Below are 20169 nucleotides of genomic sequence, written 5' to 3' on the forward strand. Positions count from 1 at the left end.
AAGTTTGGCATCTAATTTGCATTTAATACCAAGCTTTTAGTCAATCTAACTAGCTGACTAACATCTTACGCAGCTGAGGGAAAACTATAGATTTAGGTTGTATTTGAAAGCCAGTTACAAAAACCTTCCTGCTATGACCTGGATTTTGTACTCTGCAGTGACTGCTTGAACTAATGATCCATGGAAAGAAAACACTACACTACCCTCTTCTGTTTAGATGTGTTTACACAACAATCTGAAGATGTAAGTGCAGAATGTACAATCAGCCAGCAGCCGTATCACTTTGTGTGAAGATCCGTGGCAAAGTTTTGGCATGGACTGCAGGAACATCTACGTGTACTAGAATAGCTTCTAATTGTTCATAGTGATTTTTACTGGAAATACTAGCTTAGAACTAAGTTCAGATCTGCTGATACCTAAAGTAGTTCATCTTCTGAACACAATGATAATGTAAAGGCTGAAGTTGGGCAAATCCCTAAAGCTGAGAATACATAAAGGTAGATTTCTAGTAAGTTTTCTTCACTAAGGAGCTGTAGAAAACTACCTTCTTTTCTTAAAACTTCTCTACAGTTTCAGAGATGTGTATATGTTTTCCATTAATTTTTCACTTAAGGAGAAACTCTGTCCCCAGCTTTAAATTTTGCGTATTTAGCTTGGCATCTAAAAGAAAATTTTATTTTTTTAGCGTCACTCCTCATGCAGTGACACAATTTCTGCATTACAGTATAATTCAAAATTTTGTTCATAGTCTGTCTCCCAATGCAACAAATTACTGCTTACAGGAACATAACTTGGTTCTTCCATTACGTTAGTGGAAACAAAGGTAGAGGGTTTGTTGGGTACAAATGCTGGCATTTTAATTTATATATAATAATACTTCCATATTTAAGCTAAGAACCGAAAAAATACTATTTACCCAGAGTTACATGGCCCAACAGCAACAAATTCTTTTAATACATGCTTAAGTTCACGATTTGAAATAATACCTGGTGTAAAAATATTTAAGGGCTCTGCTGAAACAAAGCCCACATTACTTTTTTGAAGATGAAATAAAGCGGATGAACCACATTTTATAATGTTATTATGGTTGTATAGCATGTAAAAGCAGGGACATACCCATGATGGATAGAACCTAGAAAGTGTTGGTTTATAATGAACTATGTAGAGTTCATGTAATGGTATTTCTTCATGATACTGACAATGCCAAGGGAAGACAAACAGTGTGATACGGCTCCCTTTTCTCACAGTAATGGAGACAACAGAAAAAAATGAACTGCTTTTAAACAAAAGACTGTGGGGACAACACTTCAGGACATTTTTGACATTGCTCTAAGTTTCCACTTCTTTCTTCTCTGTAGCTGTAATAGAAAAAGCTCTTCAGTTTCATCCCACCTTGAAAGTTAGATTTATTATACTGCATCAGGCAAGAAAAATAAAAAGAAATAGAATTTTAGATACTACAAATTTTTCCCATCAGAAGAAAAAGGTGAAGTTCAGAATCTCACTCCTAAGTACAACAATCTAGGCAAAATACACAAGGCCTGATAAGCATCAACAGATGTATTATGGTTGGTAGTGTGTGGGCTTATACTCGAATGTTTACCTGGCTTCATACAAGCCAAGTATCTTGAGTTTGGTTCACATTCATTTCAGGCTCAAGGTTAAAGACTCACAACCTCTTTTTTTTTCACTCTCTCCTGCTGAACCCTTTTGTCCAATGTTCTCTAGCCCTCTGGGAAAACAAACACATTTAATATTCAGACAGTAGAGAGTAGGGCACTGCAAAAGCAAATAAATTCAATACTGAAAGATCAGTAAGGTGATTAGTATAAAATTGTAAACAAGAGGTCAATTTTGCAAAGAGATGCCAACTCTTACGGGTAACTGATACTATTCTATATCAAGACTACAGCTATATACAAAGGTAAATGAGTTTGGTCAAGTACTATTGCATAGATAAAGCTTTGAAATAGAAGGCATATGTTCACTGTATTTGGGTTTATTTTTTAATCCTCCCAGTTTTAGGTCAGTAAAATCAGATTACGTATCCGCAGGAGGAGATGCTGTATGTATTGTAGTCACCTGTAAATGTTGTGGCTAGTATGTTCTGGATTGTATGATGCAGAAGTTGAGCTAATTCAAAGATAAAATTAAAAAAAACCAATAAATTTTAGAAAAATTGTAATTTCTAGGTTTCTGCTTTAATGAGTGAAACTGATGCGTAACATCATCTGTGCTACTCTCTTTCTACATAAATACACAGTAAATCCTGTAACTGCTGCTGAAAAGTCAAACCACGTAGCAAGAGGAAAATAAAATACCTACATATTCCGTGAAATCGTCAGGCCTGATTCTCATTTGAAAAAAGGTTCACGTGTCTATTATTTCACTGAATTTAGAGCATGAGATAAGAACCATTTGTAGGTCTTCCATTTTCCATAGCGTATCTCCTTTATTATAGGATTGTCACAAAGTTACGGAGTTTGACATTTTTGTATCAGATTTGGCAAAGTTTAAATACATTCTACAACTCTTTTAAAGAATGTATTTCTGTGGTAGGAGTCTAAACCTTCTTGCCATGCCATATTTCCAGTTGATGACTTGGTTTTATATTTAGACTTTTAACCTAGTTAGGTTCCCTACAGGGAAGATATACAGAAGTTGACTTTGATCTTACATATAAATCAGATTAGTTATCTTACACATCCCAGCAGGACTGTGAAATCTTGGTTACGACCAGTGGAAACTTCTAAGCTTTAGTATGGTATCTCTATCAGGTGATAGTTTAACAATGTTCCGAAATGGTGCAACTTTTATAAGTGTATCAATACTGGACAGTAATCTTTGCCTTAACATTTCTTAAAATAGAATATTTTTTAAAGAAATTTGATGCCATTTTTCTTCATGAGAAGATCTGATCGAAACTTAAGATTTTATCTTAAATTTTAGTTGTAAAGTCAGTCCAGCTGAATGATGATTACATTTATAGGAAACTAAATATGTAAGAACACAGAAAAGCAAAAGCTGCTGGAACAGTGACTAATTTTTCTTGATACAAAAAACTTGGATTTTCATACACAACAGATTGCAAATAGCTAAACTAAGCTCTCTCTTTAAAATTATCTATTAGTAAATGGACTGTAATATGCACTAGAATTAAGCTTGCTGAAAGTCTTATGTTAGTTTGACACAATTTGCAGGCGCTTACGCCCTTGTGCCACTCCGAAGCAAATGTTCCTTCTACCCATAAACAACAGTTTCTTGGCAAGTCTGATAAATTTTAACTATCTTTTAATTAACGGGAGAATGAGAAAAATTGTCTTTCCATGCAAATCAGCCCCACTGTGTATTTTTTCCTGTGTCATCCTTACAAGTGGCTTGTTTGAGGCCACTGTTGCTAGAGTTGATATAATAAAAAGTTGTGATTCCATGAAATATTAACTTCTAAAAATCTCAGACAAAAATTACAGACCTCAACAGAACAAAGAAAAAGGAACTTGCAAATATAGAACTACAGCAGATTCATGATCTGGGAGGTTGCCTTTTGGTGGGGTTTGGTTTTGTTTGTTTGTTTGTTGTTCCCCCAATGTTTCCTACACTTAACAATATTTTTTAATTCTAACCTTTTTTAAAGAAAGGATTTTTTTTGTTAAGGGACCTACAGTTGCTGGCTGCTTCCACTTAGGAACAGTATTAACTATATATAAGAATGGGAAGGAGGAGGAGGAGCAAGTACAAAGGCATATTAAATGTGCATCTTTCTTGGAAAATTTGAAACCATGTTCTTTTGAAAGAGTTACCCAGTGATAATATAAACATCTGAGAACCAGATATAAACAGATTAGGGTAAAGAATAAATTGTTTACTTTGTGTACAGTTAGATCTACTCATCCCCTATCTAAGTAACCAATGTAGTTGCAAAGGCTTTAAACACATACTTAATTTTAAGCACAAGCTGACATTTTGTGTTACTAATTCTGAGCTTCAAAAGTAAAAAAGAATCTCCATTGCCCTACTGGATCTGGTATTTTTTTCTCCAAATAAAATGTAGAAAGAAATGCATATAAAATATATATCCACCAATGCTGGTGAGGGACAGCCTGCTATCTAAAACCACTTTTACCTCTGTAGTGTAACAGCTTTCCAATGATAGAAGATTGTGTGTGTATATGTGCGTATGCGTGTTCATACACAGGATACAACAAAACCTGAGAGCTTGGCCGAGACCGTGTTGCATACAGAGCCTTATTTTCCCCAGGTTTTCATTTTCTGTAGCTTAAATGTGTGCATATTAAATACATGTGCATATTTATTTTGCATCTAAATATTTTTCTACTTTTATGAGAATATGTGAAGTCCCAGGCTTCAATTTGCAGAAATTTTCACTACGTTTATTTAAAGCTGTAATATTTTTCAAAAGAGGTAAGAAACTCATAATGTGGACCTCATTTTTATCAATTAATGCTGACATGCAGAAATGTGTAACTTGTTACTGGCAAAAAGACCATGACAGCTAAAAAATACCAGCATAACTAGGGAAACTTTAGTACTGTCGTAAATATTCCTGTGTATAAATTGCTTTTAATTAAGGTAGTCCACAACCCTATGAAAGATCTGAATGTGCCATATTTCTGAATAGCTGAAACTTTCAGATAATAACTTGCTAATCTGTTTCACAAACTACCGTAGATGTGGCTGCATTTGACAGGCAGATTTGTCTTTAAGGGTGCACTAACCCTTGAATCAAACATTTATCTGCCCAAAAATACTAGAAAAAGTACATTTAAAAAAAAATATCCAAAATATTATTATAAATCTGCAGAAGAAATATCACAGATTGGTGAGGCGTCACATGAACTATATATGGAAAAGCTATACAATTAGTAAAGAACTGCATAAATGCTCTGCTAAATTAGACTTATGTATTCTTATTGATAGAGCACCATGTGATGCTTGTATTTTTTATCAAGTATTGATATCAGAACTTCTGCATTTTGGGCACCCAAAACGACACCCAAAATATCCTGATTGTTGCAACATGCTGAGCACCATTTTGCTGAAAATGAACCTTCCTGACAGTATCTCATGTTGGCCCCTTTCAGGTATTAGACCCTTAAGTCTTTGCTATACCTTTAACGTTTTCCCTTGATTCTCCCCATAATATATCTCCACGTGGAATATTTTTAAGATTCCCAAAGAGAGGGAAAGGCTTCAAAGTCAAAGGTACAATTATCCCATTATTCCCTCCCACCCCATAGGAAGAAGGTAATAATTTAGGGTTTAATTCATTCTGAGCAGCTAAGAGGAAAGAAGTCAGTCCTGTCCCACCACGTGCAAGGAGCTGAAAAGTAGACCTAGGTGTGCCTTTTGCAACTGAAATTTTCTCAGAAAATGCCAGTTCACAAAAACATACTCCATTTCTATGAAATTTGGATTAGGAAAGGTTTTCCAGACTCTGGGAGACAACCAACCAACTGCAACTACCCAATTTAAAAATAAAAGCCAAATATTTTTGCTTTGCTTTTTCACTGTCACTCATTAGGTCTGTGTCATTGTATTAATATATCAAAGTATTCCCTAAAGGTTATAATTTGAAGCACGCACTGGTTTGATACTAAAGAGACATTATATTGAAGTAATAAAATACTAACAGTCCAGAATAACGACTTTAAAAAGCCCAAACTCTAATTGTCCTCTGCTATGGAGATACATATCTCTGGGTGGCTTAAGGAATCAATCATATGGTTTTTATTTTACTGAAGAAATACGGTCAGAACTGAGGAGCTCCATAGACCTGTTTCATTTTTCCAACTAAACAGACAGCAAAGACTGTAGCAGATTATGTTTCCTCCTGTTAATTAACTGCAGCCCATAGCCTAGTAAGGCCTCTGTCAAGACACAAGACTATTCAATTCTTAGTTGCTTTGCTGCAATGGAGAGAAGAGAGGGAAGATAAATTGTCTATTTTAATTTTATTAGATCTGTCCTTTCAGACCGCTGGCTACAGGATGTTATCGAAACATCTACCACAGCAGAATGAGCTGCGCTCTGTTTTCGGCTCAAACGTAGAACGGTTCGGGGAAATTGTTCCCTGGATGAAAGGCTGGTTTGTGTGTGGTGGTGTGTGTCCTGCTCCGTGTAGAAATGAGGGAACTTGGGCTCTGAGTTCTCAGCAGCAGGTTACAGTGCCTGTGGCACAGCAGTGGCACACAGCTCCATGTCTTTGCTTCTCTGCCCTGAAATGGTTGGTCCTGCTGGAGTAAAAGTTAGCAGGCCAAACTTCCACCAGGAAAGGACAGGGAAAGATACAAATTTTCTTCAGGGAGCAACTGCCAAAGTTAGAACCTTAATGGCTCTTTGGGTTCTTAGCAAAAGCAAAGTTTCTCCTTTGACTTTTAATTCCAACAAAACTTCTAACGTGTGTCTAAAATTTTATGCTTGGTGTTCAAATACTGAGGGGGTTTGCACTCAGGCCGAATGGAAAGGTCAAGCTTCGATTTTTTTCTCCAGGAATTCTGGTATTTCATTTCCTTCTCTTGTCTGCCTTCCCTCTCTCTGTTGGCCAGCCAGACGAGCCTGGCTTCTTGTCTGTTTGGCCAACTTTTCACTAAACCTCGCGTAAGGAATATACTCCATTATTTTGTAAAGTGAGTGACAAGCTTGTAAACTGAGTTCTATAAACTTAAAATATTCTTTTAACACTGGCTATGCTGTAAAACAAAATAGCTATTTACAGTCCCGAATAAATAAAAATATAAAACCAAAGTTAGATCTTCCTGAGCAACTGGAATTTTTCTGTTATTGAAGCAGCCCTTTCTCATTAGCAGCTTCAATGTTTTCATTCCCTTCGCCACCTCTTCACTAGGTGCTTTGTTTGCATGTAAAAGAAAGCTGTGTCAGGATTTCAGTGTTTAGAAACCCGCTGCTTCTAGCAAAGAAATTTGTCACCACGTTTATTTTGTTGTTTCAACACTGTCCTTTAACTCGCCTAGTTCTCTCATTCCTTACTGCTTACCTCCCAGTGAATTTAGAGGTAACACATCTATCCTTTCACCATTCCTGTAAACCTTAATCCCTTAGCCCCGTATCATAAAAGAGATTCTCTATTTCATTGTTCCTTCCTGTACCTGTGACTCCATCTTTCTTGGACGTGAGTGACCTATATTACACACAGTCTTCCAGATGGAATGATCTTGTATCTGACATGCTGTATTGCTTAAGATGAGATGTTTGTAGAACCATTTAAAGTACATATTTTATAAGCAGTAGAAAATGTATCCAAGGAGATTGAGAAAACATCACACAGAAGCCTCAAATAAAATCAAAATTTCCCTCCACTGGGTAAAACAAAGACTAGAAATTCCTGTCCTAACAGTAAGTTAACAAAGCTTGCAATGAATCATGGAGAGTATCTACTGTACACAAAGTACCCATTGTTTTGTGTCTCTGGGTATGTGTAAACTAATCAAGATAACAGGACAAAATGGGAAAGGGCAAAGTAGCTCAGTCTCAAATGACCGCTACTTAAGTTGGCATCTCTGTAGGTCTGATGCATTAAGAATACACACTCACGCCCAGCCGCAGCAGCAGATGTGCTGGTAGGAGAGGAAAGAGCATTGGATAACGATACGTGACTAGGGCTAGAAATATTGGTTACATCCTGGGTCTGGCTTGTGACGGAGGACTGTCTCCTTAGAGCCCCCTGAAAGGAAGTGCCACTCTTGAAAGTATTGACTACTTCGATCTGTAATGGAGGAAAGAATGAGACAAGTTGCTTAAAGTATGGATACAGTTGCATAACTGACAGGAATAATAATGAAAAACAATAAATCAACCGTGCACACAGTTTTACTTCAATTGAAATAAATACTTTTAAGTGTTCCTTTTAACGTTTTTAGGTATGAAATGATCCAAATTTTCTGCCTGGATAAAATGAAACAGCTCCATAGGAGGCAGTGGAGCTGCATCAGTTTAAACAACTAAAAGATTTGAAGTAACAATCTTTAAAATGGAAAACATTTTATTTATATGTAAATAACGTAAATAAAACTGGAGTACTTGATATAACTAATCTCCACATTTTTTCCTACCGAGAATAAAATTACTTTGTTATTGCTCTCTAGGTGTTCTTCCAGAGGGAGGAAAATTCAGTCCCTTAACTGGAACTGGGCGGGGGGCATGGGGATGACACCCCACCAAACCAAAAACACCTTTAAAAAATTCAAACTACGACTCCATTTTGTCTACAAAAACAGGGCTGTCAATATACTAGATTGATAAAATAGAAAGTGTTCCAATATTTTAGCTGACTTTTTCTCTAATGAAAGTTTGTATAAATTAAGCATAGTGATAATGAATATTGGTCTTTTATAACTACAGATTTAATAATATTTTATCTTTATACAGCGCACTTAAAATCACACAGAAAATGATGTGGAACTGGATTGACTATTACAGCAATTGACATTTCAATTCTACTTGTTATTTTCGTATGTCTGTTGTATGCACTGTTTGATATATCCATCCTGATACATTCCTGAGTGCTTTATTCATCACCATAGAAGATGAGTTAAAAAAAAAGAGCTGAGTATTTCAAGGTATTCTTTGCCATCAGTATAACCCAATAAAAAGCAGGCTCTGTGCACAAAGGTAAAGCCAGGGATTGGCAGTAGATAATATCAAGGAGTAAATAAATATATGCTACAAATCCCTACACACCAAAATGTCCTCTTTGTTACATTAGTGCAGTCACAACATGACAAAGCAGCAGTAGTAGTATCAAATAGAAGAACTTCAACCAACTTATTTGAAGTAACCTACTGTTACCATATTTGTATCTTGTAACCCATATTTCTGAAGATATGCAGCCTAGAAAGTAGTTGGGAGAAGGTAAAGTGGTATATTTATCAATTAAAACAGCATAGATCTTGGTGCAAGCCCTCCTAAATTTTCCAAGTTGAAAGCACTATGATAATCATTGGCTAACATTTTCTGCTGCGGTCAGTCTTGGGAATAAAAAAAAATCATATGGCTTCATCTTTAATAGTATGGATGTATCCCCTCCCATAATCTTATTTTTGGTCATCAGTGTTTATTTTCCTGCATGTTTTTATGGGAATAATCATATCATAGCCAGCTGTAAAAGGGATCAAAGGTTACTGCTGTAAAATTTTGACACTGAACTTTTACTATACAAACATGAAACAGCTGATTTGTTCACTGACCCACTGTTTGACAGTCCTGTTTACAACATCCATTTAAATGTGCACACTAATAGATGTACAGTATTAAGCAGTCATCACAACATTTTACAGCTCTGCTCTCAGTGTTTTCTGCAGCAGACTTATTTTGAATTACATGTCCAACACAAACATCACAGTAAAAAAAAAAAAAAATGAGGTGAGTTAGCATATGGAATAGGGGTACAAGTGAATCATTAGCTAAGGTTCACATTGGCATCTAGAAAAAAACATATGGCTCAAACCATTGGTTATATATGAAGGCATACTAAAGACTCACCTGAAATGTTCACTGCACAAAAGTAGAATTAAATACAGATCTTGGGTTTTCACGATCTAACACAGGTGACAGAGCACTCTTCAAAAGAGACCATTCAAAAAAGATTTTAAAGAGACTTACTGAGAGCATGAAGTGCTTATCACCACAGAAGACACATGATAATTCCTAAGCCAAAAGGCATCTCTGGATGTACAAACGTTTTCCTAACAAACTAAAAGGAAAGACCTTGGTATAAGAGTGAAAAGATAAGGGAAGATCTGTATTTAATAGTTTCTCCAGAGAACAAGAATTACAGGTGTGTAATTTACTCATTCTCCTGAAGAAAGTAACTACAGATCTTCATGAATATAATTCATAGGGGGAAGGATGACAACCTTTTCAGAATCTTAAAATCTGAACATACAGGGCTGTGTTCTGCCTGAAGCCAAGAAAGAAGAGAAGAAATTGGCCCAAAAGTTTATCTTTCAAAACCAGAAAAGAATAAAGAAAAAAGAGTTCATAGAAAAAAAATAAATTAATAATGCACTTAAAATTAAGATGTGATTTTTTAATGACAAGAATGGCTTTACTTAGAACAATTCAAGTTGCTAAAACGGAGAAAGTGAAGGATAAGACGTATCATGAAAAGTTTGAAAAATTTACAACAAAACATAGGATGCAATCATGTTTTGATTATAGGCCTTCAGGTAGAGAAAAAAAATACTGTCCCACATTTGAAGCTCATTTGTACAGTTGGAATTTTTCACCTCTCTCTTTTTTTTTTTTTGTATTTTCTACACTCTAGAAGATCCGTATTTTCGAGGTACCTACAGCTAATAATAATATCGGTGATTAGTAGTTAAAAGGAAAAAAAAGGATCTTGTAGTAGCGGAATAGTTCTGGCAGAGCAAACATTTTTCTGATGTTTAACACGGAACAGATTTTCAGCAAGCGTTTCTGTTGTCATTAATGAGACCCAGGTCTCATTCACCTTATCTCCAACCAGGGTATTATTTTGAAAACAAACAAATAAAAAAGACAAAACACTTTTCTGCATAAAACAAAACAGTTTCCATTCCACTTGCACTGGGCTGCTGCAATGTTTTCTGTATTAAGGGCTATACGGAAAGCCATAAAATGAGGTGCTAGCTTTTTATCTAACTCAAACCCCACTTGCCAGGAGTGACTTTCATTGCTATAGGGTTTGCACTGGTTTGGGAGAAAAGTCTGAATGAACAGAGGAAGGGAAAGAAAATGCAGTACAGCACCTCTATGTATTTTTTAGTATCTAATGAGGAATAATCTCTTTTCAGTAGCAGTTAACGTGGCACCTGTATATTTTTCAGTTTTTGCTTTTAATTCTCAAAACATTTTTAGACAGTTATTTCCAACCTTAAGCAGATAGAGCAAACTGAATTATAGGATGAATGAAGCAGAGGAGGAAAGAATCAGGCCCAGTGTTCTCAAAATCTGACATGTAGTTTGAAAAGTTTTCAAACCTCCACATTTCACAATTTTTCCATATTAAAACGTGAGGTAACTAGAGAAACTTTTCAATATACGATTAAAAAAGATGCAATGACTTTCAGTTGTTACTCAGATTACACAGTTTTGCCTGAAGGTGAACTTGCTGAACTTTCCAAAGGCTATTAGATCTGCCAAGATGGTACGATCAGTCTTCTCCCAACTCTTTTATTCCTTCAGAATGAAGGATTCCCGAGAACTGCAACAAAGACTTGGAAAAAAATGCTGAAAACTAGCAGAGGTTGAAAAGCCCTGTCTTTTATGCGATTTGAGACCACCTTTATATCTTTCTGAAACTTGCATAACTAGGATGAGTCATTTGTGAAACTTCATGCATTAGTGGTCGTCTGAGAGAGCTATCCCATAAGGAAACACTTCCATTCAGGGAAGCCGAACATACATCCATCCAGAGAAGCCCTACAGTATATTCATAAGACAATGAAATATCTAAATGAACAAAAGGAGACAAAAAAAGGCAAATCAGAAGTAGATAGCCAGTCTCTTTGACTTGGTTATGTGCATTTTTCATACACCTTTAAAGTAAATTCATGCATGTCTTCATAGAAATGTGTTTCACTATGAAGAATCAACAGTGGAAATCCTTTCCCTGGTGTCTACATTTGAAACCTCTGTTTTGAGAGAGGGTGCAAAAAAGAAAAAAATGTCTTTAGTACTGCAACGTTTTGTCAGTTTGGATGAGTTTTTAACGGGAGCATTACAAGGGAGATCTGTCAGTTATCCGAAAAAAACCCTGCTATTGCAGATTCTTTGTAACTGTTTTAGGAGTGAAGGCTTTTGTTGAGTGCTGTGACTGTCTGTCCAATAATGACTGAATAGAAAATAAGCTAAAATAATCTAATATACAGCACAAGCGTATGATAGTGGAAACTGCTCTTATTAGAATTTGAACGATCAATCTAGTCGTAAGAGAGTCTAGAGTTTATTCCTAATCTTACTGTCATCCTCTTATATATATAAAGCGAGGGGATGCTCTACCTTCTTCCGTATCTCCAGAAGTGCATTAGACATCAGAGGATTCTTGCAAATCCTCCAGCTCCCCAAGGATGCTACAGACATCCTCATCTTCTTCCATCAACTCTTCTTTAGCTGGCTTCCTGAGAAATGCAGTACAAGTGTATGAATTCATTTGGATGGGCCACAACACATAGCGCATCAAAATGCGCTCAACTCAAGGTCCATCCAACAATGGATCTAACTTGACCTGCATGTAAATTCATCACTCTCCAGTAGACACCTTGGAACTCTTTTTGAATCTGTTGCCCCATTTCATTTTTTTCATTATCATTCCACAAATGTGAAATGGATGTAAAAATCAAAGTCGCTGAATAAACAAAATGAGAAAAAAATCACAAGAGGCCTTTTGGCAGGAGAGAAACAATACATCCTACCGAAGGTATTTCTACAACTAAGAGCAGAAAGGAAACTAAGATGGATGTTAGCAGAGAAATATAATTAACGTTCATTTTGTTTTAAGTAGTATAAAAGAATAATAATTTATCTGTGAATTAAATGGACAAAGATATGCAGAACTAAAAGCTACCTCTCAGACTAGAAAAAGAACTGAAAGGATGTAATTTGCTTTTTTGTGCTTGCAGCTGTTTACACTCACCACAACCAGAAAGACATCCTGACAGAAATGCCAACAGACAACACTCCTCCTACAGCCATCAGGAAGAAAAGAATGCACATTTAGAGGTCATCTCTTCATAAAGATCATGTTTTCCTGGGCACCTGTTTGTCACCTTTCTACTGTGACAATTTGAATTTTCTCTAATGATGAGTGCTCCTGACTCAGAGTCAAGACACACAACCCCAAAGCTGAAGATCCGTATTTAATTACTTACCACAGAACCTTGGGAATTTACCCAAACCCAGTTTCCACCCTCTTTTTTGCTCTGTGGATGCACTAGAGAGACCTAACTATCCTAGTTTCAGTTAACTGCTTCCTGTAGTTTTTTCAAAAATGCAGGGCTGCACCTTTTTCTCCAGAAAAAAATGTATTAATTGGTAGATGCAAATAGGGAGAAAGGACTGTTTATCTTGAATGAAGACGAAAATCAAAATCTTCTGAGACAAAAATGTTCTTTAAAGAAAAAAAATATTTTTCTTAATTATTCACCTCTTTTTCTTCTAAGCATCATGTAAAACATTCACATCTGATATGGCAAGTACATAGCTGTCTTTCATGCTGCTCTCTTCTGCAAGCTGGCAGAAATACTTGATCTTAGAAAGATCAAATAGAGAGCACTAGAATGCTATAAAACATGCTATTTCACTGCAATGAAAAAGGCGAAATAGTTCAAATAATTTTTTTGTCAATACAGGAAAAATTTTACTAGATATCCTAATCTATACTATATTTAGCACCATGATTCAGTGCAAATATTTAGTATATTAAAAAATGCCATGGATTGTTCTATTTAGCAACAGTTGAGGTTTTTTAAAAATAAAAAGGTAGATATTTCTACGAAGTCATCCATAGTAGCCAACACATACATTTCAATATTTAATGGTACTTTGTAGTTTAGACTTAACAATTAAAATGATTCTGTTATTGCAGAAGTGGCAGCAACAATATATTTTCGACAAAATAAACCAGTATGCTATAGAAAGCCTTCATAACATTTTGCTAGCCATTGTCACAGGCAGCGTTTTCCAAGTAACACTATTCTACGAGCTGTTATCACTGAAGTAGAAACAGAACGTCCACTCACAGTAGTCTCAAAAAAAGTATTCCTATTTTTCCATCTTACCGTTTTATAATCTTTTCACTTTCTCTCTTCTGCTATACGCCCTCCCCCCCCTTTGCTCATTTCACCTATTTTACCATTTCATGTGTTCCTCCTTTGAAATGCAATGAACGAGTGCCATCATTCACTTACACAAACTCTCTGTGGCTTTCCTTATAACATTACCTTGCCTTGATCAAAGATTAAGATTTTTTTCTTCTAGACCATGTGGGCGTTTACTTTTAGCATACCTGCGTTTGGATTCTGTTGAGCCCTCTGAACCAGAGAATTTGTCCACGTCGAAGTTCTCTCTCTGCATGATCAATTTCTTCAACATCCTCATTGAGTTCTTCTTCAGGGACCTCCTCCTTCTCAGTGAGCCTCCCTGCCTCCTTTAAAAACTTTAGCCTACTTGTTGGGATGGTTGCAATTACCTAAAATTACAAAAAAGTACTGAAAACATAAACCTCATTCAATAACAGTATTATAATAATCTGCTAATTACAAAAGAACGCTGATATTTTAACGAGATCTATAAACTTTTTGAAAAACTAAGATAAGTATAGTCATAGTAGTACTTTACGGTTATGCAACTCCATTTTAGTCCCAAAATACTTAGTTTACTCTGTAAACAATCAGCATTACTTGCATCGTTAAACCACAGTGGCAATAGACAGCTACGGAGCAAGTTTAAGGCTGGAAAAAATGTTGTCCTTTCTCAAAAAACTAAAAGAGGATCTAAGTATTTAAATGTAATGATTTAAAAAAAACTTAGCAAGACTGATACTTCTGCAATTAGAGTTTGGGTATTTCTAATGACTGGTAATAATCTAATGTATGTTAATGTCAGCTGAAAATTAGTTGCATCTCATGCTTATAAATCTTACTACGCTGTGTTGGTTCATGTGTTCAGCTTCCCTTTGTTTTGGCAAGTTGAAATGCTTTTCTCAGCCTTTATCAAAAATGAGGTTTCTGAAAGGTGTGGGTTTGACTATCTCCCTGTTTGACTTTGTACAGGGCTATCTCTTACTCTATGTCCTTATTACTAATAAATGCTGATAAACTCAGCCCCTCTTCTTACTATGTTTGTCCACCAAAGCAGTCCTTGGAAGTAATTAATACAGGAGATGGCTAATAATCTTAAAAATTTGGAAATACTGTAGTTACAAAATGTTATAACAATTATTTCAAATACTTTTCAGTGGTACCCTCTTGGGCAGTCACTTTCTCTTTGTTCTGATTTTTTTTGCCAGCCTGAATAAAAATATGAGCAGATGGCTATTTAAACAAGGTATTACCTGGAACATATTGAACACTTAAAAAGAAAATCTCCTATAAAGTTAACTATTAGACACGTTTAGTAACAAAGCATTGCAATTTTCTTTTTTGTTTGTCTTTGTTTCAGCAGTGGGCAATCACACCTCTGAAGCCCAAATGTGTGAAAGATGGAGACAGAATCAGACAGTTGCAGGAAAGCTGGTGAGGATATATCTTACAATTTCAGAAAACTCGAATCGATATAGTGAAGAAACATGAAAAGGTACCAAATATTTTTAGGATGAAAATATCCTGGTTTGCTGAGGGTCTCCCTGAACTTCACAATCCTCGACTCCACTTTCATTATATTACTTTTAAAAGAAATGTCAAAAAAACCCAGTTTCTACACTACTACAGAACCTTTTTAAAACGCAGTTTGGGGTTTGAAAAACATGATGTAAACTTGGAAAATGAATAAATTGGTGTGATGTGAGCAAAGGCAGAACAGGAGAAAAAAAAAGAAAGGGTAAGTGCTAGCATTTAAATACTTACTGAAACTGCTTCAGCTTCCCAGCTTTCAAAACACTAGAATGCCAGCGCTCTTACAGAAAGAAGCTACTTGAGATTGTTTGGTATCTGATGAAACTGATGGTGAAGAAGTACTTGCAAGACAGTACAGAGAGGAACAACTGTATTTGGTAGTGATTCTGTGTGTTAGAAAACACCTCTCCTTCATGACCTCTTTCAGCCAGGCTGATGGATTCTGCTCTAATTCTTTTCTTAGGATGTTTACATGTCTTTTTATTTCTTAATTTGTTTTCCACGTCTGCAGACACATGCCTAGTTCAGGTAATGGCAGACTCAACAGACTGGATGTAGATTAAGGAACTAAATATTATTCGCAGGAAAACTACCATGGTTTTCAAAAGCTATCAATAATTCTGGGAATATAACATGAAATATTTTAGAAAGACCTGGTTTTCAGAAGTGATGAGGGTCACCGTTTAGAACTCTCCCTCAAAGCATCTCAGATTGGCTTCCTAGAAATTACACCTTAAATCACTTTTAAAAGTGCCAACCTTAACATCTAAACTTGAAAATCTTGATTGGTTTTAGTGGTTCACAAAAACAGTAGGTTCAAGGAGACTGTGATAAAAGAAAGGGATAACAAATGTTTTTCTTGCTGAATTAGAATAAGTCATAGCAGGAGAAAAATGGCTGAGAAGGAAGAGAAGCACCTCTTCTGAAGGAAAAGAAGTGTCTTACTGTAGAGCTCCGTAAAGAGAAGACTTGCCACAGACTGTAAATAATGCATTTTCTTAGCTTGTGGTTTTCTTTTCTGGTCACTAAATACTGACCATGAGAAAGATTTTTTTCCTCTCTATTTGCTTTATGTGAAATTGCAATCTTTCAGTGATAAAATAGTAAAGGTATTCCAATACCAGCTTTAATTTAATGGCTGAGCTCTTGCAATAAGGCTTGGGCAACTATTCCCATCTTTAAATTGAAAACAGGTATTATCCTTAGTTTTCAATGGTTGTATAATAACCATGTATAACAAAATTTAGAAGCCAAATAGTACATTGACCAAAGGCTGTGGGAAATCCTGCACAGCTGAATGATCTAATAAAACTGTTACAATTTTTTCTCCCTGCTTTTTTATCCCCTTCCCAAAGTTGGTATTTTCCCATCACTTGAAAACAAATCTTTTCTTTCCAAGAATTATCAAACTGATTTTAGGCTTTTTCCCTGCAAGGCCATAGATCAAATCCCATCATTAGGTATTAACTACATTAGAACAATTTAATAGTGGTGTTTTTCAGCAACGTACGCGTTACAAGCTGTCATGACTCTGAGCTTATTTCTTCAAAAAAAAAATCTGAGGCCCAACTGTCCAAAAAGTTAATTTTTTTCCATAAGAGGAAAAATAATCAGTTTCGAAAGCTAGCATCTATTCATTACAATTCCATCAGAACCATTTCAGTATTCAGTTGCAGTTGGCAATTTCTTGCCTGTTTCTTCATCGTGGCAAACTCGTTGATCTATATGTATCTTTACATGCGAGAGGCAAAATGTAACTTCACATTTTTTACTTTTTTTTTTTTTACTGTATCAGGTGGCATCAACTCAAATAACAACTCATTCAAAGATGAAAAAAATTAACATTATTATTAACTTTGCAATATGTGTTTGTACATAAAAGAATAACAGCAGAATTTTAAAACGTGAATTAAATTGCACTTTCCTGCAACTGTTACAGGGAAATAACCTTTTTCTTTCATGCTCTCTTCCATCCTTCACACACAGAGGTAGGTGGATGGAGGATCACTGCGGGTGTATATCAAATGCACTGGACTTAGTCCTATGCCTGTAACAAGGCTACCATGGATTGACAGAACGGCAGTTTCAGCAAGGCAATGAGTGGGTTGACACAGAACCGGAACAACTTTGCACTTTCAAAAAATTTGCCATGGCTGAACATACACATGCCACATTGTGTACTCTATTGCAGGGAAGGTTACAGTGCGTTTGCATTTTTATGTGACTAGAGGACTAGGTTATGAATCAAGAGTCTTTCACAGAAAAGCCTAACTGAAGACGACCTTGGTGATAGCACACCCTGCTTAGGGAAAGAAAAGATATGAAAATTAACAAAAATCAAAAGGAACAGTGGGATAAGTTATCCTTACTGCTATATCTATTCTTGAAGTACTTAGAGAGCGCCCTGTATTTCAGTGTGGGCTAAATATGACATTGTGAGAGATCAAGGAAAACAACAATGTAGGAGGATTATGAACAATCTTTGGTTGGTTTAGAAAAACAAAAGAAAGACATCTGCATATTCCTGAATGCTTACCTGACCCCATACAAGTTCTCCTAATCCAATAAATACACACCACATCCACTGGTCAAGCTGCAGGGGAGAACAGCTAAATGGTTTTCCTCCAAACTGGACAATTACTATCTGCAAAGAAAAGCAGAGAAGAAAGGGGGTAAATATTTTCTGGGGAAAAAAAAACAAACCCAGAACGAAACACTTCCCCTAAAAAACCCCAAACCTCACCAAAAAACCCCCAACAACTTAAGGTCATATTTCACTTGAAATTTTACTTTGTCTTTCTACGTATTACAGCTCTGCTGGTTTGATTCCAAGATATTTTACCAGTAGAATAGTCAAACATATTATTAACAATCTATTGTTTAGTGGACTGAATCAAAAGAGCACCCAAAATCAAAATACTATCTTGTATTCCAAATACATCATTTGACACTCTTGGGTGGCGCGCAGTCAAGCTGCCAGAAGTACATTTTTGGAACCCATCCAGCAAAAGCTGCAGAATCTCGGTCACTAAAAATCAAACCAAACAAACTTATGCTCCCTGAATTAAAGTTCAGAAAAAGCCATATCCGTTCAGACTAAGGCTTCCTTAGCCTCCTATCTAACAGTCATGTATGAATGTCCAGGGAGAAAGAAACCAGGGCTGTCCCCATGTATCCTCACAGCTTCTGGGCATTCTCAGCTGGGAATATGTTGATGTAGTTTATTTTGGAATGTCCATTGCATGAGAGATTTTTCCTTCTAATTAACATTTTATTGTATGCTTATAGACGTGTTGTCATGGATAGACTGATAATATACCAAAATCTAGTCCTGTTGGAGAAATAGGGTGGGAAAAGCACACACCTTGCAGCAGGATAACCAATACACAAAGAATCTGAACAAGTGTGTAAGCCTGGTTAGAGTGAGGAGGTTTTGCTAACTGAAAATCAGGTATTATTGATACTTTTTGTTAGCAGTGCTGCTGCAAAACCAGGGATCTGAAATCACAAGCCAGAGATTTAAAAAGGCTGCAAAACAGAAGTCTGAAGTAATTTGTCCAGTCTAAGATACAAAATGACACTAATACATAAAGCGGTTGCTCTCCTGTGTGAGTAAATGAATACGTACTATGAACACAAACTCATTCCACGTGAAGTGCAAATACACAGGAAGAAGGAAGGGGACAGAAAATGGAAGGCAGTGGATAGGTAGTGGGAAGATGATTGGAGAGAGTAAGAAAAAAGGAGGCCACAAAACAAAATTTGTGAATATGATGCTAAAATTATAAGAAAGAAATTACAACTGCACATTGAGAAATTTCTAAATGCCATATGGTAGGTATGGCGTATTTTAATCCTTTTTCCTGCACTGTGAAAATTGTTTATATATTCTGAAAGCAGAGAAAGGAATTAAAAAAAAAAATAAAAGAAAGCTATTGCTTGTCTGAGGATAGGAATAGTGACCACCCTTTTATTTCTCAAGCTGTTGCAGATCTCACAGAAGCACTTTCTGATCCTTATTGAGGATGCATTGTAATAGTCTCCTTATTTTTTTACTTTGAAAATATGGCCACTGATGCTGGCTTTTTTCTTTCTGGAAGGGTTCAGGAGGAAAAGTACACTAAACTAACTAGTAGTTAATGGAAATATTGCACTCAAAATATCAAAGCCAATTAGTCTGTACTTCACAGGAAGCGTAGTAAATACATATGGAACTAAGAAATTTTAAAATGTGAAATAAAAACACTTCTGTAATCTCCCATATCTATCTATGTAATCCAAGCTCCTGGAGACAATCATCATCTCTTTAAAATAAAATGCTTGACTCACACACCCAGCTATTAAAACACACAGCCAAAATAATAAATCCTTTTCTGACATTGCTTCAGCAAGCAACATCATGCAAAGCTATATTTCCACAATGTAATAAACAAAGTGGAAAATTAATAGATTAACCTTCTGCTGTCTCAAGAAAAATCACCTGGTTTTTGACACAGAACCAGAACTTCTTTTCACTTCCAAAAATTAACCATGTCTGAACGTACACATGCTACATTCAGTACCCTATTGCAGGGAAAGTTACAGTGCATTTGCTCTTACTTAAAAGCAAGTAAATGTCACTCTTATGCTCCAATGTTCTTTTTGATTCATGGTTAGAGTGCAAACCTAGTGTTTTGAACTGTGCGCTTAAGTATTTCAGCGACCAGGAAAGCTGGGAAGAGTGAGTAAAATCAGCAGCTGATTCAGAAATGTGGCTAGCAGCTAGATGACACTTTTCCTTTAGCCAGACAATAGAGTACAGTAATGCCTAGAACTAAGA

General features: G+C 36.0%; 1 protein-coding gene across 1 annotated transcript in view; it reads right to left on the reverse strand.

Annotated features, from left to right (window-relative positions):
* The window catches only part of ATP2B2 (ATPase, Ca++ transporting, plasma membrane 2), a 130411-nt gene that overhangs the window by 2983 nt on the left and 107259 nt on the right, over nt 1–20169 (reverse strand). The window contains exons 20-21 of the mRNA XM_009889960.1: nt 17887–17994; nt 14024–14206 (exon numbers count right to left, since the gene is read on the reverse strand). Of these exons, the coding sequence (XP_009888262.1) occupies nt 14024–14206; nt 17887–17994 (291 nt within the window). The remainder of the gene's footprint in view (nt 1–14023; nt 14207–17886; nt 17995–20169) is intronic.

Source organism: Charadrius vociferus, unplaced genomic scaffold, assembly GCF_000708025.1.
Source record: "Charadrius vociferus isolate BGI_N301 unplaced genomic scaffold, ASM70802v2 scaffold67, whole genome shotgun sequence".
NCBI classification, from domain to species: Eukaryota; Metazoa; Chordata; class Aves; order Charadriiformes; family Charadriidae; genus Charadrius; species Charadrius vociferus.